This window comes from Arabidopsis lyrata (genome assembly GCF_000004255.2).
Source record: "Arabidopsis lyrata subsp. lyrata unplaced genomic scaffold ARALYscaffold_2, whole genome shotgun sequence".
Classification (NCBI taxonomy): Eukaryota; Viridiplantae; Streptophyta; class Magnoliopsida; order Brassicales; family Brassicaceae; genus Arabidopsis; species Arabidopsis lyrata.
The window spans coordinates 4,696,294-4,719,785 of NW_003302554.1; the positions used below are offsets into that span (position 1 = coordinate 4,696,294).

The 23,492-nt window shown below is 31.9% G+C and overlaps 1 protein-coding gene across 1 annotated transcript; it reads right to left on the reverse strand.

Annotated features, from left to right (window-relative positions):
• Positions 1-10,559: 10,559 nt before the first annotated feature.
• Positions 10,560-13,092, reverse strand: LOC9324318 (glutamyl-tRNA reductase 1, chloroplastic). Its single transcript, XM_002888209.2, has 3 exons — positions 12,508-13,092; positions 12,181-12,422; positions 10,560-11,979 (listed from the first exon to the last, which is right to left on the reverse strand). The coding sequence occupies exons 1-3, from the start codon at positions 12,746-12,748 to the stop codon at positions 10,855-10,857; spliced, it is 1,608 nt and encodes a 535-aa protein (XP_002888255.1). The 5' UTR covers positions 12,749-13,092; the 3' UTR covers positions 10,560-10,854.
• Positions 13,093-23,492: the final 10,400 nt, after the last annotated feature.

Here is a 23,492-nt window from a genome sequence, read left to right on the forward strand (position 1 = left end):
TCTTTCAGGAATTGACTCTGTAAGTACTTCCTTGCCTTTGATCGACTTTGCACAAAATCTCTCAGCTACTGCATATTTCGATTGTTCTCATAGATCAACTTAATTCATTCCGGATCAACATAGTTTCCAAACCAGATCAACAAATGTCTTGGTTGTGACTTGTTTTGAAATTAAATCTCGAAGCCTTAGGATACACTATATACTTGTAGCTAAAGAATTTTTGGGGTTGAGCCCGACTTTCCTTAGACATGCCTAAAAAAACACTTAAAAAAATATTTTGTTTCTCTTTTAGACTTGGTTGGATGGATTTACAGGTTATATTGTTATTCAATATTCATATTTATCTAAATTTTAAACATTTTATCTACCATATTTTATATGATTTATACATGTCAAAATTCAAAAACATATTTAAATATATATATATATATATATATATATATATATATATATATATAGAATTTGATGACAAGAAAAAACTTAGAATGCATTGCATAAGAAGATTTAGAATGCATTGAAGTGGATTCAAATCTTGGCTCTACAACATAATTTAGTTTGAAATCTTTTGTTTTGTATTTTATTTAGTATAAGTTAAAACAATTTTTTTGGTTTTAACTTTTGTTTCTTAAAATTAAATAGTGTTTAATGAATACTAGTGGTTTCATTGTATCATTTTATGCATAGACTCACTATTTTCAAGAGATGTTATAAACTTAAAATTTTATTTTTTTCTCTAGAAGAGAAGCCTGAAAAAGTCCGGAAAAGCTTTAATACATATTTAGGGCCGGACAGAGCTTTAAAATATAGAATCGGAATCTTTTTGGACCAAGCCAGGCAAAGCTCACATATATGCAGGTTTTGGGTCGGACCAAGTCGGGGTAGCCCGATTAAAATGCCTAATTGCATATATTTATGAATTCTTCCAATTTTTGAAAACATATAATTCTATTTTAGAATACATAATTATTATGCGAGTACAAAAAAAATTTACTCATGAATTATCAATAGATATGTGGGTAGAAATAAAATATCGGATATCTAAAGGATCGTCTATTTTTACTTAATACATGTTTTCTAATCATCTGTTATTTGCCAATCGAATAAAGGTAATTATTTTTTTATTACCCGTAAGGCGGTAAAGATCTAATCGGATACCCATCTTGTGTCAAGCCCTACCGGACAGCGAAAGAAAGAAAAATTTATCTTTCTCCAAAGAATCCTAGAGAGTGAAGAGAGATACATTTTCTCTTCGACTGTGAGTTACATACTTACATATAATTTTTTTTCTTCAAATAATGGCAAATTAATTTTCCATTACCTTTTTAATATTGAACTAGGGATTGTCCCGCGGTACACCGCGGGATAATTTTGTTCTAAAATTTATGATTTTAAAATTTTTAAAATTATGTATTATATATAAAAATTTGCAAATTTTATCATTTTTAAGACACTTATAATTTATAATTGTCATTAAGTAACAGTATACCATGCAATAATATTTGTTTTCTATAATCTTAACAAATTAGATAGATTCGATATGTCTAATATTACAGGTCTTCCAAAATAATAAAGTGAGGATTTAACTCGTATTGAAGACACAAGTTAATGATATTTTAAAATTTTATTAATTTTGATTCAAACCCATCCCGCCATATAACTCTGCCCTGCCATATAATTATGTCCCATTTTGTGTTACATACTTACGTTTTATTTTTTTCTTCAAATAATGGCAAATTAATTTTCCATTACCTTTTTAATATTGAATAGTTTTCCTATTTTTCCTAAAATTTTATGAATTTATTTAATTTAATTTAAATTAGTTCTAATCCCATAGTTTTTTTTTTTTTTGTCAACACCATAGTTTTTAATATAGAGAGCCTGTTTAACTACTACGCCCAATTTTATTTATTTTTTCGCCCCGAAAAAAAGCAATTCAGAAACAATCTGTCCAAAATCTAATTGCATTGTGACAAATCGGTAAAGTTAGAATCCTCTGTATATTAGAAAGAGAGAAATCGGATAAGTTCGAATCTTTTCTATGTTTAATTATGAACTGAAAGATTATGACATTGTATGGTATTTATATTACATTATTTTCAATTTAAAATATTTAAGTCCTACCTACAAAATTCTGTATGGATATCTCCGGAATAAATGATAAAAACTTTGAGTTTTTTCTTTATTAATAATAATTCTAAATTTTGATTCTTAGATTTTGCAATTAAAATTATTATTTTATAGGAAAAGATTAATATAAGATATATATATACTTAAAAAAATTCCAATATTTTTTTTTATATATACATAAATTATAAATAATAATTATTTATATAGAATTATGTGTACGTCTATATAAATATCCGGAATTAAGCTAACGAGCTTGAAAATATCAACACAATGGCCGGACAACAATAGAAATAAAAGAGAAAAGGAAGATTAGCTAACAGCTTAGATCCTTAGGGAATTATTTGATTCAATTTGATTTGTGTGCAAGAGACTTAAGTGTTGTGAAGCTAAATCGAGTTTGTCAATTTGTTTGTTGCAGATATTTGTAATAATCTATTTAATTGACTCTGTTTGGCATTTGTCATGTAGAGATTTTTTTTTCCTTTTGTCAGTTTAAATATAAAAAATCTAGAAAAGAAGTACTGATGAAGTCCTATGGGGTCGATGTTTCAAGAGAATTTATAGTAACTAGTCATGGATTCAAAAAGAATTAAAAAAATAGTCATGAGCTACAGTACTTTGTCTGTTAGATGTCGGAAAGCTTGTGTAATTACACACATGCCCTTTATAACATGTTTTTTCTCGAATTACATGTGATAGAATAATATATCTCTTTTTATCATATTATTTTCCGGTATTACACGTTATTTATAAAGAGCACATGATATTTTTTGAAAGAATACTCTATTCAGTTTAATATCTTTCTCTATCATGTTATTTTATAGTAATACACGTTTTTTATTATGATCACATGTGATTTTCTTTAAAAAAAGATTCGTATTTTCTAGTAATTCATGGTTTTTATTAAGATCACATGTTATTTCTTTGAAAAAATATTCTATTCAGTTTAATATCTTTCGCTATCATGTTATTTTGTAGTAATACACGTTTTTTATTATGATCACATGTAATCTCTTTAAAAAACGATTCTTATTTTCTAGTAATTCACGGTTTTTATTAAGATCACATGTTATTTCTTTATAAAAAGATTCTATTCAAGTTTAATTTTTCCGTAACAATGTTTTTTTAAAAAAAAACACTACGTAACAATGTTTTTTCTTAAAAATTCACAACATTTTTTTAAATAGCATGTATTTTAGTTAAATATAACATGTGAAATTTAGATCTTACGTGCTATTTTTAAAAATATCACGAGACAATGTCGCCTACTGTAGATCTCAAAACAAACGGATGATGGTTTTGTTATTTCACCTCTTCAGACAAGGTGGGTCCATGCTGTTTTCCGACAGCATTTTCTCTCTCTGCTAGTTTCCTAATTTATGTGTTTTATTTGGTTATTCACTAATATTACCCATGTTTCAAAACTCTCCATGAACTATAGGACAATATTTTTCAATACATTTCATGAACTACAGGAAAACAATGTAAGTTAATTTTACATGAACCCTAAGATCTTTAAACATTTAGGTTAATCACATAATATAATTATTAAGAGGTTTATCGGATTACTTCCCTATACTGTCGCGGGTATTTTTTCGTGAACGGTTTTCCTGAACTTTTAGGTTAGGAGATTAGGTTTCTCTCACCTTGCCTATAAACGTAGCTTTAACGTGTTGTGTTTTTATGATACCTTCATGATAGTCTAAAGATATATATTTATAAGTGGAGAGAGGACATATTCCTCATTATGTATTCCTTAGGGTTAATCTCAACCGTCCATCAAAGTAGAGATTTATTAGGAATTAACTCCTTTATTTCCAATTTAATTGTTCACCAAATATATTAAATAATAATACTATTCCAATTGAAAACGGATAACTATAAGACCATATAATAGGGGAGAAATATTAATTAATATTTCTTACAGTCTCCCACTTGGTCGTTAGAAGGGGCGGAGCCAATCAATGGGTAGGGACCCCCATAAAATTTGAAAATTTATTAATTATAAGGTAAGTTACCAATAATTATTAGATGTTTTGCTATAATATTTTCATGTTGACCCCTATGCCATATGATCTTTTTTTTTACTTTTGACCCCATTTATGTTCATTTTTTTTATTTAATATTGATTTTTTTTCCATTTTTGTTTTGTGTTTTCCTAAGAAATAATTATATCTAATATTTTCTTACATATTGATAATTTTATTCTTATTAGATATCATGTTTTATTTTTTTTGGTACCTTGACTTTCCAAATTCTTACATATATTTTTGTAAAAGATCATAAATTAAGATAAATATAAGAACTAATTAATCTCCACAACATACTATAGATTTGATAAAAAAATATTTTGAGAAAAAATACTTAGCTTAACTGAAAGTAAAATAAAAATATGAACTACGTGTATCATTTATTGAAAAACGAAGCATTTTTAAAAAATTATATTAACAACTTAGTTTTAGTTTTAGGTAAAGAAATAAAATTCTCTAGACCATTTAAAAAATAATTTTTACTTTAAATATATCATTAAATATTAATATTAATATATCATTAAATAAGTTAATTAAATGACTCCTATAAATAAAATTTCTGACTCTGCTACTGGTCGTTAGTAAAATTCATTAATGTTTTCTCTTAGGAATCATAAAGCCGGCATAATATGTTATAACTTAATTTCTTTCATTTGGTCATTATAAGTGTCTTGGCTAATCTAGTAATCAATAGGAGTGATAGCGGTCGCATATCATTCTGCAACATGATCCCTTCCATGTACTACTACATTGACTACCTTCATAACTAGATCATAAACATAAGCAGGAGTTATCATAATGGTCCCTTTAATGTCTTTAAATAAAGACTCATTCTGTTATCATAGATCCAACAACAATAATGTGTGTGCACATTGGAAACAGAATATATAAAAGATGTAGAAGTCATATAAGAGCTCAACTAAATGTCAAATATAGGCCAATCATAATAAGCAGACATCGTAATTAGGAGCCTTCCTCAAGACTTATACTTTCAGCATGCTTCCAAAAGTCTTTAGAAGTAGTCTATTCATAAGCATGTCTACAACCATAACGTCAATGCCTGTGTTCAAATGACAAATTTTCCTCTTTTGACATCTTGTTTCAATGATAGATATTTAAGGTCCATGTATTTTGTCCCTTTAGATATCCTATCATTCTTAGAGAAGAAGATTGCATCTTGAATTGTCACAGTAAAGAGTTAAACACTTGTAAACAATATTCAAGGTCTCAAACTCAAAGACATTTATTGAATCATACTTTCTTTTGTCACATATTCAACCTATAAAGTGGATTCATAAAGCAACTGTAACTGTCGGCTCTTCCATCATATGACACCTCTACTAATGATATACACATAGCCGAAAGTCGAGTATTTGAAATCAGGATATCCATCAAAATCTGAGATAGAAAATCCAACCATCTGTGGATGTGTTGATTTTCTATATGTGAACATGTATTCACTTGTTTCCTTTATGTATCTCAAAAAAATCGTTAGCAATACTAGAAGAACACGTCATCTTGCTAATTCTCTCAATAACTTTATCAATATATGCTTTCTAAAACAATCTTAATTCCAAGTGATATATCATGGATATATTCCAATCACATAGGAAGTCTTACTCATATCTAAAAGTTTTTTGAGGGATAATTCTTAGTCTCAATAATGGACGATGATCACTTTAATCAATAAAATATCATCAACATACAATACAAAATATATGAACTTACTCCCACTGATCTTGAGGTACATACTTGGTTAAATAATGTTTTCTTTGAAAGTGGATTGTATAATAGTTTCATCAAACTTTAGACACTATTTCCTCAAGGCTTATTTCAGTTCATACATCGATTTCTTTTAGTTTGCAGACCATGCATTCATAATTTTCGATTAAAAAACTATCAAGTTGACACACATAGACTTTTTCTTACAAGTCTCCATTAAGAAGGCAATTCTCACATCTATCTAATGTAACTCGAGATCATATTGAGCTACTAATGTCATGGTGATTCTAAAAAACTCTTTCTTTGACACATGGAAAAAAGTTTCATTATAATCGATACCTTCTTTCTGATGAAACTCTTTGGCTATAAGTCTAACTTTATGTCATTCAATATTGCCATTACAATCGAGTTAAGTCTTAAAGACCTACTTATATCCGACTTGTTTGTGTCCTTCACGCAATGGAACTACATCAAAGACTTCATTTCAGTCCTCGAGCTCATTTCATCTTTCATGGCATCAATCCATTTATCAGAATTATCATCTTTAATGGCTTGTGAATAAGAAACCAGAACTTTAATATTCATTTCTACAAATTCTATTTGAAAAATATAGTCATCGGAAATAACATATCTTCTCGAAAGAGTAGATCTTCTTAATTTTGGTTCCTCTTGTGCATTATTTTCATTATTGGCGATGTTTTCTTCATAGAGTGGATGATCATTCGGAACTAAGGGCAAAAAAATTTTTAACCCTAATTTCCAGTATATCCACAACTTGAACTTTATCACTCCCACTAATCTCACAATTCGTATAGAATCTAGCAATATTGGTTTTTACTATTCATGTACTATGGATAGGACGATAAAATCTATATCCTTTAGATTTTTGAGGGTAACCAATAAAGTAACCACTGGTCACCAAGTAAATTAAATAATAACATTGTTCCAATAGAAAACGGATAACTATAAGACCATATAATAGAGGAGAAAAATTAATTAATATTTCTTACAAATAATATATGAGTAATCATTTAGGGGCAATTTTTAATAAAACCGTCAACTAAAACAGTAAATAAAAAATAAAAAGTAACCTATTTACTTTCACTGTTGGCACAATTACTCGAACAGATCTACCAGAAAGATCAAGGCCGGCGCCACGACCATGGCCAAGGTCGCCAAGACTGGCGTCGCCGCGACCACTCTTTCTCTTCTAGTTATATTCTAGAAGAAGGTGATATTTCGATACTTTCCATCCACTACAAAAAAAAATAAGTAAGTCAATTTTGATATTCACAAAAAATAAATATATAATCATTTAACCACTTACTTTGAGTGTTGGGACAATCACCCAAATTGATCTCTGGGAAAGTTGTGTGTCACCACCACGGCCGGCACCACCACCAAAGTCTAACTGGGGTTGAGAGAAACCCCAATTACCCACCATTGTCATCATTTACCTCTTCAAAATCTAAGATTTGAATGGGATTGCAAGGACCCATAATTCTTTAAACATCCTGACATGTGATGTTCATTGTGAGCCTTGTTATGTACTTTATTTGTACAAAACAAATTAAAAGGTCGATTGAGAGTATTATTATTAACCCCATATAATCTCGATTAGGCCGGTGAATCATCAGTTCTCCTACGGGCCACATGTGCCTAAAACAATAGTAAATTAAATCAGAGAATTACATAACCCTTTCATATACCAAAAATAAATAAATAAATATTTCATCGTTTCTTTATTTTTCAAAATTCAATATTTTTCAGTTTTAATTTATTTTCTCCATACTTTCTAATACCATGTAATATTGAGAATAAAAATTATATATATTAATAGTACATTAAATTGCAATTAAAAATAATGAATTTCAAAACAAGTACTCTCTCTGTTTTTTAAAAGTTGTCGTTTTAACTGTATTTAGACAAATTAAGAAAATGTATACAATGACTATATTAACCTCATAAAAATGACAAGTAATTATTTACAAATAATTTGGCCAATAATTATTTAATTAAACAAAGCCCCAGATTTTTTTAAGAAAAATAGAAATAAGCCAATAATTATTTATAAAAGGCCCAAAAAACTTTAAACACATTTTTCAGGGCCCAAACTTTTTCCAAGCATACTTTTTATATTAAAAAGGTGTTAGAATATGAGCTTCCAACTCAAAACCAATTGGCAATGAGTAGAGTGGCGCATATCTCTTATATATTACTTAGGATCCTTTCCAACTTCCGATGTGGGACATTATGTCCTAATACGCCCCCTCGAGATGATGGCTCTTTGGCCATTAATCTCAGAATGTTCGGGCTTAGATCGACGGCATCAACTTTGGGCCTTGTCGATGATTGAACCATCTTTGGGTCGGATCGGGTTGGACATGTGTGGATCGGGCTCTGATACCATGTTAGAATATGGGCTTCCAATTCAAAACCAATTGGCAATGAGTGGAGAGGCCCATATATCTTATATACTAGTCAAGATCTCTTGTCCTTGTCCATGTTTTTAGTTAACGCCGCTGCCCGCTGGTATAAGCGGGAATTGCCGGACTAAAAGCCAGCCAAAGCCGCTGATGTAAGCCGGAATTGCCGGACGAAAAGCTAACCATCTCCAACAGAAGATGCTGGACAAAAGCCGAACTAAATTGGGACATATATTCACTGAACAATCCTGCGAGACATAAGGAATTGCTATCTCTCTCTAAAAGATATGAAAGAGAGAAGAGAGAGAATCCCCCAGACCTTTTTTACCAGGATTCTATTAACAACTCAAAAAGTTATTTATACAATAATCCAGATTTTTAACAAAAGTTCAGAAAAATAAATACCCAAAAAGTTTTTAAACGTAACAAAAATTTCCAAAAAAGAAATTATTCACACAAGGGCAGAAAAATACCCAAAAAGTTATATATATTTTTTAAACTGTTTATCATTATTACAATATTACACATACAAAAAACTTATCAATTTTGGGTGGCTGTTTATAAAATTGAAACAACATTAGCAAACGAGAAAAGATAAATAAGGTTATGCTGAGTTGGATCCAGTGTTGACCCGTTTCCTTATAGCTTCTCCGTATGCAGATCAATTATTTTATACTTCGACGATCTCCAGAGTGTGTATATGATAAACTACCGAGGAAGTGTCGCAAAAGTGGGAATCTATCAGCGATAAGAGGATTTTCTTGGAGTAACTTGGACAACCTTCAAGTAGTAGCTCCTCAAAAGACTTCGTCGAGCCACTCTGGAGCAACAATATTATCAACAAGCTAATTACCATCTCCAACAAGAAACATGAGATATCATAAATAAAAATGATGTAATTCTAAAGAGTGGTACCAACCTCCATTAAGGCAGATATAAGCACTTTTGCAATTTTGTCATCGTCCCCAGAAATAACTAAGTGACGAAACTCTAAATGAAGCAAAGATTCTTCAAACATTTGAGAAGATATTGCAATGTCATGACGACTTAGGATTTGAAGTAAGAAAAGAGCTTCTGCAGATCTTTGAATCAAATGTCTACAACACTCCATTGAGTGTGTCTGCAAGACAACAAAACAAGCTCATGAACCAAAACAATTGGACAAGCAGACTAGAACAGAAAAGTTAGAAATCTTACATCCTCTTTCGATATATTATCATGTTTATTTGGCAACCTTTGTCCAGCGGAATCCTCAGCGTCACTTCTCCTTAATAAGCATCTCTCCAGCGATCGAATCCTGCTTTCAAGCTCATGCATAGCATCAGCCGAAAAACGACAAATCAATTCTCCACCTTCAGACATGCTATCAGAGCTGCTCCTTGTTGACATTACGTGAGTGTTCCATAGAGGATATAGTAATCGTGCCGTACAGAGATACAGCCCGGCATGAGCAGCCGAGTGGATAGCAGCTTGAGAACCACCAAGTTGTGGCATTCTTTCCATTTTCATATCCCCAAAAACCATAGCTGCTCTCGTTGGAACCAGGGAGTCAAATTCATCTCCTCCAAACATTATTATCCCGGAAGCCAACATCAAGCACATGGCAGCTGTTTCATCTGCTCCAAAATGGTCGACAAACGCATTGAGAGAAACTCTTGAACACGTGCTACTACTTTTTAGAAGCGTATTCAAGATATCAACAGGCCTATTAAAAACTAGTTCCACAACTGTTCTGGTGCTAGCGAGAAGAATCTTCGTGTTAGGCAAAATATGCTGGGACGTCAAAAGATCACCTCTGCCCCTGAGTATTCCACATCAGACTTCCCAAGGACTTGCGAATATAATGACAGCATGGGAGAAGCAGTATCAGGAGTGGGGAGCACATCTGCTACAAAAATCATACGGACAGGTGCAAGTTTAAGGGATCGATAGGTGAAAGCAAGTTCCCGTAAAGACGAGGTGCCGCCAACCCGAGTGTGCAACCTTGAATCTTTGCGAACTATAACATATTTAATTTAACGAATTTTACCGCCTATCGATCCCTATGAGCCAATAATTATTTTAAGAAAGCTACTGTTGACACATTCGACCATTTAAATTTCAACAATGCTTTAAATTTCATTCTTCTACTATGTGTTTGTATATTTGTTTTATTTCCTTGCAAAATATATATATATCATTCATTTGTTCAAAAAAAACCATTATATAAAAACCCACATGTAGCGTGGGCGATTTTCTAGCTGAATAAGAAAGGTTAGAAAAAAACATTTCTCTATACTCCATGAACCAAAGTTTATACATTATTACAAATATGTAACGGTACTTGGATCAATACTGTTACACTCGAGTCTATGAAGCAACAAACATGCAACAAGCTCGCTTATAGCTTCACAACACTTACACTTGACGATAGAATTGTTAGTCTCTTGCACACAAATTAAATGAATCAAATAGATCCATAGCTATAGGATCTATGCAATTTACTCGAGTTTGCGGGGAAGCTAATCTTATATCTGTCAAAAGAGATGAACATCTTCTCTTTTTCTCTTTTACTTCTGTTGTTGTTCCACCATTGCCTTAAGCTTTTCCTCCAAAATGTCTTTCTCAAGCCCGTACATTCTGTTCAAAGCATGCATATTCTCAAGGGTCTCGCTTAGCGTTCTACTATCACTCCCGTCACATCTCAAATGCTGCATTGGACCATGTAAGAATCTGTTGACAATACCTCGGCTTAAGTCATCAACCGCTCTTGTTGTTTTCTTGTTGATGTCATCTCCCATTTTGGACATGCACTTCTCTAGCTCTGCCACTCTGATTCTCTCTGCATAAGCTCTTAACTTCTTGATCGTTGGAACCGTCTCCAATGAATCCCTCCATGCTTCAAACTGTGTGGATTCCTCTGTGATTATGGTTTGAGCTTCCATTGCTTTCCTCAACCTGTCTTCTTTGTTGGCAGCAACAACTTCTTTGAGATCGTCCACATTGTAAACCCGTGTGGTTTCTACTTCACCAACACAAGATCCGACATTTCTCGGAACAGAGATGTCAACAAAAAGCCTAAGTCCTCCAACCTCTGGAGAAGCTTGAGGGAGAGTCTCCACATGCTCCTTTAAGAACAATGGCGTCTCAGAAGCTGTGCTGGTAAACACAACATCCGCTTCTGCAGCACAAGCTAGCATCTCATCAAGAGGTCGATATATAATCTCAATACCCGGCATCTCCTCACGAATAGCTGAAACTCTCTCTTCACTTCTGTTGACCACCACCACTTTTGTGCAACCCTTAGCCATCAAATGCTTAATCACAAGCTTCCCCATTTTTCCAGCGCCAATTACACACATCATAGAAGATGCATGTGAAGATTGCGGAAGCTTCATGAGAGCAAGTTCGACAGCAGCTGAGCTAACTGAAACCGCCCCAGAAGCAATGTTTGTTTCTGTTCTAACACGCTTCCCAACAGTTATCGCATGTTTAAACAGCCCGCTGATATTCCTCCCAAAGCCATTCACTCCTTGACCAACTTTCACAACTTGTTTCACTTGTGCAAGGATCTGACCTTCTCCTAGGACAAGAGAGTCAAGACCAGCTGAGACTTCAAATATATGCTGTGTAGCATCCTTGTTGTACAACAGAAAACGGTGCTGACAAATCTCCGAAACAGGGATCCCACTCGTCTGAAAAAAGAGATATGATCCGTTAGTTACCGATTGTAACACAACCAAGAGAAAAAATTTATAGTATATAAACAGATTTCAATATAGATTCTCTGCAGCATTAAACATATAACTTCAATTTCCGTTGTTTTTAAGCTAACAAATCCCACTCTAAGATGTTCTAAAGCATTAGTCACACTCCAAAGTAGAAAAAAGTCGCACCTTTGACATCCATTCAGTCACTTCTTTAACTCCACGATGCTGAGATAAAGCTAAAACATAAATCTCCATACGATTACAAGTACTAAGCACAGCAGCTTCTTCGATATGATTCAAACCGCACAATTCAGCAATAGCTCTTGGCCATTCAGCTTCTGGAATAGCAAGCTTCTCACGCATCTCAACAGGAGCTGTGTGAATACTAAGTCCAATCACCACAATACTACTTCTGTCCTTTGTATACCCTATCAACCACAAATGCAGTGTTACAACAACAATTCATGAAAAAAAATTCAAACTTTGAGAAGATTAAGAGATAGAGAATCATACTATCAGCTGCAGAGTTCTTGAGTTGTTCAAGAGCAGAGATGCTAGCTGCATTAGAAGCAGAATCAGAAGCAGAGAGCTCACAACGAGCTTTTTGGATCAAACCTCGTCTGGTTCTAACACGAACCCCATTAAGACCCAATGGTGTTTGGGAAACAGAGGACGAAGAAGAAGGAGATAGATTATGGTGATTCAATAAAGTCTCAAGCTTTGGACAACCAACGAAAGCACTTGAAACCGCCATTGAAACCCAAATCTCAAATCTCCTCTCTTTGTCTCCAAAAAACCAAACCCTTGAGGGAGAGATTAGGATTCGAGACAGAGAGGGATTGGGTTGCGATGTGGAAGAAGGAGAGATCGTTGTGATGATGATTTGTCAGATTTGAGGCTGAAAAATCAAATCGGGTCAAAACCGGTTTAGTAGAACCGGAAATTGAGGATTATGATTGGATGGTAATCTAAAGATATGTGTAATGAGAAATGTATTTGAGATTTTGATGAAATTTGATTGGCGGGTGGAGAACACGTTTTATCCACACTCGTTTTTTGCTTATTTGGTGGCATTTGTTCTTACACGGCAACTTTTAATTATTATTTTATTTGTTTCTTAGTAGACTTGCGACTCTTATGAGATCTTATGGTGAAATTTAATATGTTTTTGATGAGGAAATAAATTGGAAAAATATGTGTGCATAGGAATTATCCGGATATCTGAAAAGAATCTTTGTAGATTTAGGAGAACCATATGAATATATGAAAAGTTATGAATAAAATCATTAAATATTGTTCGAATTTATTTGAACATTATAAAATGCATCAACCTATGGATATATTGATTATAAATAATTGACATTAGAAACTGATTAAATTTAAAGCATTTTAATAGAATAATTTATTCATTAACCTACTCTTCTTAGACGTTGAAGACCTATTCTTTACTTAAACGCGATTGAGTTTTGCATATTTATTTAATGTCCAGTACCAATCGTTTCCAACAATCTTATGAAGCAACCGATGGATAGATTTGTGGAATAACTTTCATGAATAATTATTATTATAAGATAATCAAACTAATAAGCAAAAGATTATGTAGCTAAGACGTACTATAATCAAATTAATTAGTAAAATATTATATGGGTAACATGCAATATAATTTTTTTTTGACATTGTAGTTGTTGAATTTTTTTGATAACTTAAACAAAATATTAGAGAAAACTAGTGGCATAAATAATTGTCATTAACTCGTCAGAAACAATAATTAGCAACTGATTATATATCAGACTACCAATGAATTTTTTCTATCAAATCTTAATCATATGTTTAAGATAATATGGATGAGAGTCTAAGAATTTGAAGAAGTTATATTTACTCTAATAAGGATGTAGTCTCAATATACAACATATATATAGGAATATCATTTAACCTACTTTCCTAACTAACGTGATCATATATAATATTTACAAATCACTAATATAATTATGGAAGATTTATATATCTTCTAGATTAGCTACTTGAGATTGATTTGGACAAACGCTGACTGCACATATATGTGGGCTCTTGAAACGTTTGACGATGATGATGAACTGGGGCCAATAGAGCTAGTGACGGGTCATGGCGGAGATCAAAGATCTCGTGTTGATGACACAGTGAGATGGCTCGTGTTGGGCCAGCGGAACCGACAATTGAAAGTGATGGGTGACGATCAAGACGGTGCGATGGAGGTCACAAAAGATGGTGAACCTTGTCTGAGGAAGAACAAAATAAGATGGCTCTCTTCTTACTTCTTTCTTCTTTTTTTTTTTTTTTTCTTGCAAAAATATATTAAAAATTAGTAAGCAATAAAGCTTTGAAAAAAAAAAAAAATTTGAAGCTCTATGGCTTAAGAATAACAAGATTTTTTTTTTAATTGTAGAAACACGTAAGAAAAATATATTTAGAAGCTTATAGCTTTAGATTCAGAGGCATATGATATGTTTGAATTGTAAAAGCACTTGGCTTAAGATTTAGAGGTCTATGCTGGATTTGATTTATGAAAGCACTTTTAGCTTAAAACAAAACAAAGAAAAAAAAAAGAAAAAGAAGAAGCCATTGTCTTATAAACAGGAACGAAGCCAATCGTTAGATCATTGTGACTATAATATGATGAGAGTTTTAAGAATTTGAAGAAGTTATATTTACCCTCATAAGGATGTAGTCTCAATATACAAGCATATATATATAGGAATATCATTTAACCTACTTTCCTAACTAACGGGATCATATAGAATATTTACATAAGGGGTGTATTGGAACAATGATTTTGAATTTTTTTGTTAAATCCACCTGTTATTCAATTAGTGATTTTAAAAAAAAAATTTAATTTTCATTTTATTAAAACTGAAATTTATGTAAAATCATTCCAAATAATTCCAAATCTCTTGTTATTCAATGAAGAATTTAGAAAACTCATATCAAATTCATTGTTATTCAAACTTCACTATTTGTATTAAAAGCTTATTTGTATCAACAAACTTCATTAATCATTATCATGGCTTTTATCCCATCTATTTAAGGTATTATGTCTAAAGTTCAAAGGAAAGGATTCTACGTTCGCTCGTTCCGTCTCTAAGCTTTGATTATGTGTTGAGATTGAACTTTCTGATTGATCCTGCAAAGAAGAAGAATGACATCGGTGAGAAGGAAACAACGATGATGAAGAAGATTGGAAACTAGAAGAAGAAGACGAAGTGGTCGGCTTGGTCGCAAGAGAGAGACGTGAGAAGAACAAAAAAGAAAAGTCAACAAGAGAAGTGGCTTTTTGTGTGTTTGTCTTATTGGGCCTATGAAGTTAGTACATGCCCAAAGTGGTGAAGTATGTTTTGTTGTGGCCCATTAGTAGTTTATGTGTCTTATACTAGCTTTGTATTTAAGCTAGAGTAGTTGGGGTTGTTAGTGGGTACTGGGTAAGGTAAGGTTGTGTAAGGTTGCTTGTATCCTAAGTCTAATTTCTAGAAGTAAGGTCAAATAGTGACTAAGTAGAGTCAAAGAGAGTAGGTATGGTGACTAGAGGAAATCTACTATATGTACATTAGTACATATGTGTAATGTGTGTAAACTTATGAACACATGCAAGTATGAAAGTTTAAGAGAGAAAAATTGTTTTATGGTTAATGTTTGAATAGATAATTCACACAATGAATTTGTTTAAAGGGAGAAAACAAATTCGATTAACTCTCTTTCTTAAAAACTTGATCAAGAACTCGATTACAAAAGGGTTTTAATCTCCTGAAGAAAAAGTTAGGTTTTGCTCAAAAACAAGAGGAAAGCTAGGGTTTTTTGTGTATTAAATTGCCGATCCCCTGAATAGAACACAAACCCTCCTATTTATACAAGGTCAAAGACGGTTTACAGATAAGCTAGGTTTCCTTCTTTTTAGGGATTGACCTTTGGTTTACCTTTATCTTCAGTACTTGGTATTTGGAAGAAAAAAAATTCATTCTTCCGATATGGGAAGTCGGATGGGCCAAAAGGAGATGGTGTTTGTATGAGACCTTGAGCTTTTGAGTTTAAGGGAACTTTCTTGTAAAGTTCTCTTTCCGTTTTCTTAGATTTCATCTGCATGCCATGTAGTGTATAAATCAAGGTTCCAAATCCAAAAACTCTCTTAATTAATGGTTAGAAAAAGCTTCAAAAATTATCCTACTTGAATGCTCTCCATCTTGTTTACTGATTTATCTTTTGTTAGGTTTTGATGGTTTGTTCCTTTTATGGTTTTGTGGGTTGTTTTGTATTAGTTCTAACTTATTTTGCTTGTTACGTGCATGCTTTCAATTTGATTTCTTAAATAAATTAACAAATTTAATTTGATTTCTCTTGTGTTGTGTTTTGATGAATGATGGTTTGTTGATACTCTTTTGTTCCCTTGTGATTTTGGCAGTTGAAAATGGGATCCAGTACTGTTAAATATTCAAACGGTCCAGAATATCGAAGAAAATCCAATCAATAACTCCTCATGTTATGAAGAATACACATGTTCTTAGCCCGCGTGAGAAGGTTCTAAGTACTGTAGCGATCTCTTTATTTAAGAGAATATGGTAATTTGACTCGTATCACTGAGTCCCGCGGCTAATAGATTTAAAACTAAATCGGAAAAAAAAAATTCTCATGAAGCAACCGACGGATAGATTTGTGGAATAACTTTCTCGAATAATTATTAATATAAGATAATCAAACTAATAACCAAAAGATTATGTAGCTAAGACGTACTATAATCAAATTAATTAGTAAATATTATGTATGTAACATGCAATATAATTTTTTTATATATATATTTTAGTTGTTGAAATTTTTTGACAACTTAAACGAAATATTTAAATAGGAATACAAAGACCCGAAATTCCTTAAGCTTTTTGACCACTAATGTGATGTTCATTATGAACCTCATGTTCATTATGTACTTCACTTGCACACAAAAATAAAACAAATTAAGAGGTTGATTGAGATTATATTATTAGGTTAAGAGCCACCGCGATGTCGAGGGAGAATATGATTTTCAACAAAATATTGTAATGCAATAATTTTTTTGATTGTGTTTATGTATTAAATTATCGTGATGATGAACTAAAATGTTTGAAATATCATATAAATCCTACCAATTTTAAAGTTATACTGTAATTGTTTTTTAAAAATTTATTATAAATGTTTATAAGTAAAAATGTAAGAAAAGAAGAATTATTTTTAAAACACGATATTTTGAAATACTTTTTATGAGGCTAAAGACATTTTTATAAGTGAAAACATACGGAACAAAGAGTTATTATAAAAAGATGTGACGTCTGAAATATTTTTAAAAAGTGATAAAATTAAAAACCATATTTTTAAAAGTAGTCCATTTGCTAAATCAATAAATCTATTAAAAATCAAAATAGTATATGTTAATTAACCTTCTCAATGTATTTCAAATTGTTGGTTACTAAGATTTGGATCCATTGAACAATTAATATGTATAAAAAAACATGATGGGTGTGATTGATGGTTTTAGAGTAAAATTGAGTAACTTGGCTAAACAATAAACATCAAATCGAGAGTAAAAGTTTACTCCACTGTATTTAGGTGAAAAACTTTCGAGCATTGAAGATAAAGATAGAGGAAGGAGAATAGAAAAAGTTTAGCAGAAAATACTATTTTCCTAATTGGATCAATATTAATGTAAAGTAGAGTAATTGTCTTTTAGTATGTTTTTTACTCTAACCATACTTTCCTGTCCAAACAAAATTATGGTAAAGTAACGCAATCTTAATGAAAAAAACAAAGTGAATAGTCATAATAGAAAAAATGATTTTTTTTTAAATATATAGTTTTGAATGATTATAAAAAAAATATGAAACAAATTATAAGATTCAAAAACGCAATCTTCAGAAGTATTTGTTGCCATTTCTATTATCATAAGACATGATGGTAAACCTGTAAAAAGCGCTTCGAGAGAAAAAAAAAAAAGAAGAAGAGAGCATTCTTTAATTTTAGAGTTTTGAGGCTGTGTTTTGGTCAATTATTTTTGTTGTTAAGTGATTTTTACTCTACTTTTTTACATTTAATTAATGCTCATAATTTTTTTTTATAAAAAGCAAGTGTTGTAACGGTTCATCAAATATACCAAAAGTTACAATAATACATCTAATAAACTAACAGTTACAACGATTCATATCAAATATATCAGAAGTTGCAGCAGTTCATCAAATAAGCTAAGTTTACGATGATTCATAAAATAAACTAAAAATTGTACTGATTCGTCAAATAAACCAAATATTGTAATAATTCAATTAAATCCCATTAAATAATAGCAACAATTCATTGAAATATATTATAGTAATGAAAAATTTGAAAAATAATAATCTATGAAGAGTTATACCGAGAGACGCGACTGTAAATATCAAATATACCAAATGTTGCAATAGTTCTTCAAACAAACTAAAAGTTACAACGGTTTATAAAATAAACTAAAAATTACAATGGTTCGTCAAGTAAACAAAATGTTGCAATGCTTCGAACCGCTCCAAATCGCTGGATTTCAAAACTCCTTTCCGCAAGCGTTTGCGGTTGCAGACGGTAGCGGTTAGATTTAAAAAAAACATGTTTACTTATAACTATTATAATATATATTAATCCTATATATATATATATCTTCATCTTTGTATCACATTCTCATCAGAAAACGCTAATCAATATTTTGAAACCCTAATCTCTCAATTATGTCTTTCACCCAAACTGATAAAAATCAAGAAACAAACGTAAGTATCATATATCCTTTTATTCATTCATCACCTCATGTTTATACATTATTTATAATTTACTGGACTAGAATAGTTTATTGAAATATATTTTAATATTTCAAAAATTTATGTGGTCTGACGAGATCACATATACTTTACTTCAACAGGTTATTGTGGAGAAACAAACGGAAGAACCCAAAGAAAGAATCCAAAATCAGATTTCTAAGTGGTTCTCAAAGAAAAAATATTCTTAAGAATATTAACGACCAGTTTGGAATTGATTTGAGTTGGAGTTGTGTTAAAAATCGTTTGGATACCGTACCTTGAAGAAATTTTATAATATTTGTAAAAGAACTCTGGGAAATCCGCGAATTCAACGTTATTTGTAGTTTGTCTCATTACTTGATGCAATTTTTGGTGTTAAACCAGATGCATAAAGTAATATCTTGTTGCAATTTTTTTTTTTTTGAATAATTATTTAGTACTTTATTTATGGTTTTAATTATTAAGCATGTTCAAATTTTCTAATATTATTATAATAATATATTGGTGTTTTTATTTATTTTTAGTAATATTTCTTATTTATATTGGTCATTTTTTTATTTAACTGCTACCACACTCGCTGGTTTGTCAGTCATAAAACTCCCGCAAACGCATCCATTTTCAAAACGCTAAACCAGTCGTTCAAAACGCTTGGTAACGCTTGAAGCCGCAACCGCCCGCTTCCGCAAACTTCCACAACTGCAACCGCTGCGTTTAAACCAGTCAGGCTCTAAATGGTTGTAATTTGGTTCAATTAAACGGTTGTAATAATTTATTTAAATATATTTTAGTAATTAAAGTTTTAAAAAATATTATAAGGAGTTTACAACCAAATGACATAATCATAGCAAAGATTTATTCTGATAAAATATTGTGAAGAATTATAACAAAAAATCGCAACCGTAAAAAAGTTTATTCGGATTGTTATCATTATATAGATTAACTCTAATATGATCTTGATTAGATGGATCATCAATTTTTCTTTAGTCCACATGTGCCTAAACAATAGTAAGTTAAATATGTAATTTGCAAGATTCTAGTAGCTGTCATAATCCTTTTATGGCAAAACTTTTGCAAGAAATTACCTTTCCCTTATAGTAGGTGATGTGTTGTGTTTTTAGCAGTTTTGAGTTTTTTGTCGAGTCTAAGCGTCTTTTAAATGTTTTTTTTAGTCTGTCGACTCGTTTTTAGTTATTTCAGGTGCTTCAATGAAGATGGATAAAGTTTGGAGAAAAAAGCATCCACAAGCGCTCTAGGAGTAAGAAAATACGTTCAAATCAATCGATCCGACCTATTCACCCGACCAGAAGTAGGGCGATTCAAAGCATCTGCTAATACGTCCAATCGATCCGATCTATTCACCCGACCAGAAGTAGGGCGAGTCAAAACATCTGCTGATCCGTCCAATCCACCCTACCTATCCACACCCGACCAAAGAGGGGGCGAGTCAACTTCCGTTGAGCGAAATATTCATCTTTAACCCGGTTTGTTCCGGTTAACATGGATCTTTTCTATGTTTTTGAAATCCTATTTTCTTCTATTGACAATTCACGTTTTCTTTCAGCAACTTTTGGGAGAGCTCTTTTGTAAGCCATCACCTTGGGGATTAGAGATTGATCTTTCTTGGCAGCTTGGAGAAGATTTCTAAACCCTATTTCATTTCTATTCAATTGAATCATGTTTTATTTCACATCTCTTTGTCTTATTCTTGTTACTATGTGTGAGTAGTTTCTCAATTGGGTTTTACGTTCTAAGTAGGAAATTCAATGGTTTGATGGTTTGATTTTTGTTAGGAATTCTTCATCCTCAGGCTCTTCGGTTTACATGTTTTTAGTGATAAAATATGATTGATCTCCCTGTTTTAGAACATAAGTTTTTCTACGTATCAAAAGTGTTCAATAGAATGCATGATTGAGTGTAAAATGAGTACTGTATTTCTAGCCAACGAGAGTTGATGTTAGAATACATTGTGGACCAAATGGACCAAATGGACCTAATTCTAATGTGAATTTAATTAGGAAATTACAAACGAGAGTTCGTAATAGAATAGTTGAATTTAGTTACTAATGTCTTGAGAAAGAATTAGTATAATCTTGTGTATATGTTCGAGAATGGTCCTTTATTATTGAATTCCTGGTATCATATTCCCATTATTGTTGATCTCTGAAATACCCTATGACCCTATACCTTTTATCATATAAGTTTAATCGTTTATTTTCACTGCATTTTTTATTCACAAGTTGAAAACCCAACCAAACAACCTTCCCGTTTTAGCTAAGAAATCCTTAAAATATTTTTGGCCTTTGTGGATCGACCCCGTATATACTGCATTGCGGTTAAGTGTATCGAGTAATTAGTCGAGTAATTAGTCGAGCAATCAATAGATTCAAAAATAAGAAATCTCCCTTAGAGTAGGTTGAAAAGAAATTACTAAAATATTATGCAAGATTTCTTCACAGTACAGCTGTCGTAATCCTTTCCCTCTTACGCCTCAATGAAATTGGCAAAATGTTGGATATATTGTAAAAATTGGCAATATCGGAATAACGTCTATTATAAGAAACAAATGGACCATGATCTCTGAAAAACAAACAAAAGAATTTAGCGAAAAGAGATACTATCATATAAAACCAATTATCAATTGGTCATGAGAAACGAGAACAAAACCTCTTAAAAATTATCAAAATCACTAAAAACAAAAAAAAAAACTCACGAGAATTGTTCTCGAGTAAATCCTAAATTATATTTCTCTAGTCTAAAGAACATTTAATTTACTATTCTTCAGAAGTAGGCAGATGGCTAAAAGTCTTACAACATATTCATAAATCAAAAAATTCATACTCAACACTCTTGACCGTATGAAAATTTGGAAAGTTGCATGAAACAAAAATATTCTATCAATCATCACCGAAGATAAATCAACAGATAAACAAATCTAGAACAACGAAGAGAGCCTATCAACACAAATGACCATGAATGTTGTTTCTTAAGCTTCTAACCTAATAGTTTTTGTTTTTGGATTCCTTTTGGAATCATCAATCTTTCTCAGCACCATCTCTCTCTCTCTCTTTCTTCTCTTCTCTTTTGATTTCTCTTTGTTGGAATTTTCTTAATGGTTGACGGTACTAGGCTCGATAAACAAATGAACAAATGGTAGAGCCAAAAGATTAATTAAACAAGAATCGAAGTTTAGCTCGTATAAACGTGAAAGTGGAAAAGAAACAAGTAAAAAACTTCCTATTATTATTTCGTCATAAAGTAAAGACAATGTGCTTGGACACTTGGTCGTCCAATTATTTTAGATTTTGTTTTCATGATACTCTTGATGGCCTTCCCGCCACTTTTATCACCACTGGAAGCTCATCACAAGTTATGACATTAAGAAACGAAAAATCTCCCAAGAAAACTTGAACGATATCTCTGGCTCTGCCAAACAATGATCCTTCTCTTCTCTCGTCCACAACTTCCCATTCAACATAAAATAGACTTTAGAATTATAATACACCAAACTTTAATCTTCTATCTTCACATTAATGTTATGTTTCTATACCTCAGCCACTTTGTTCAATTCTTCACTCACGTTTTGCAACAATTCGGAAAATATGAATGGAGAATTCGAGTCAAGGTCTTGTGTTTATGGAGACAGAACTTCGGTGGGCTTGTTATGAGTTTAGTGATGATTTCTATCAGATATGAAGGTTTGTGATTTTCTAAAAAAAAATTCCTTCACTCGATTATTAAAAGTAGTGTTCACAATGTTTTTTTTTTTTTTTGTAAAAGGTTCAAAGGTTGAAACTTCTTTGAGAGGTGGTGTTTATAATCGCTTTGTTTCTAAGATTTTTGTTGGTCATTGGTTTCAGTTTGATTAATTTAAGGTTGTGGATCAGTTTGGGTCATCCAAAGCTACTAATCATCAATACATGCAACTAAGATTACTAAAATGGAGATTGTTGGGGATTGCAAATACTTCAATTTCGTTGATTCTACACGTCTTGGGATGGTGTTCATTACGATGATATTACTTGGTTGGTAAGTTTTCTTTTTTGTATAAATTATTTTTGATTTATATGTTTTAGTTCTTTGTTATATATCTAAATAAGTTTCAGTTTTTTTTACGTGAAAATTAATTGTATAATTTTCTGAATGGTTTGTTAGATGTGATCGGTGAGGTTGTTAGTATTGGGACTTGTGAGGAGGATCTAAAAGATTGCGAGACGCACATAGAAAAATACGAAGATGAATTCGTACCAAATCATTATTATCTCCGGACTTTACTCTAGCTGTGTCTAAAACCCAATTTGGATACTAAAAATGAAGATGGTGCGTTTTTGGATGATTGTGACAGTGATAATGATGAGGATTTGGTTGGTGGAGAAGAAAGTAGAAAAGAATCAGGCAAAGACGAGACTGTATGTGTGGAAGGTGATAGTATTAGTGCCCATGAAGTTGATGTGGACGAGGGCGACGGTCGGCCGAGGGAGAAAACAAAGACGAATGTGATGGAAGTGGTGAAAGTGATGACTCTAAATCAAAGTGTGAGTAAATACGATTTTGAGAAATAATGTGATGAAGGAGAGGAAGACGAAGACGAAGACAAAGACGATGAATGAGAAGAAGAGGATGAAGAAGATGAGAATTTCTATGAAGTAGAAGATGACGAATATGAGGATGACAGGAAAGATGAAGAAGAGGAGGATG

Excerpts from the sequence above, each read along its gene's own strand:
- LOC9324318 (XM_002888209.2), bottom strand. The coding sequence starts at position 12,748 with ATGGCGGTTTCAAGTGCTTTCGTTGGTTGTCCAAAGCTTGAGACTTTA. Across the intron at positions 12,423-12,507 it reads CAAGAACTCTGCAGCTGATA|GGTATACAAAGGACAGAAGT; the intron begins GTATGATTCTCT and ends TGTGGTTGATAG. Across the intron at positions 11,980-12,180 it reads TGACTGAATGGATGTCAAAG|ACGAGTGGGATCCCTGTTTC; the intron begins GTGCGACTTTTT and ends CTCTTTTTTCAG.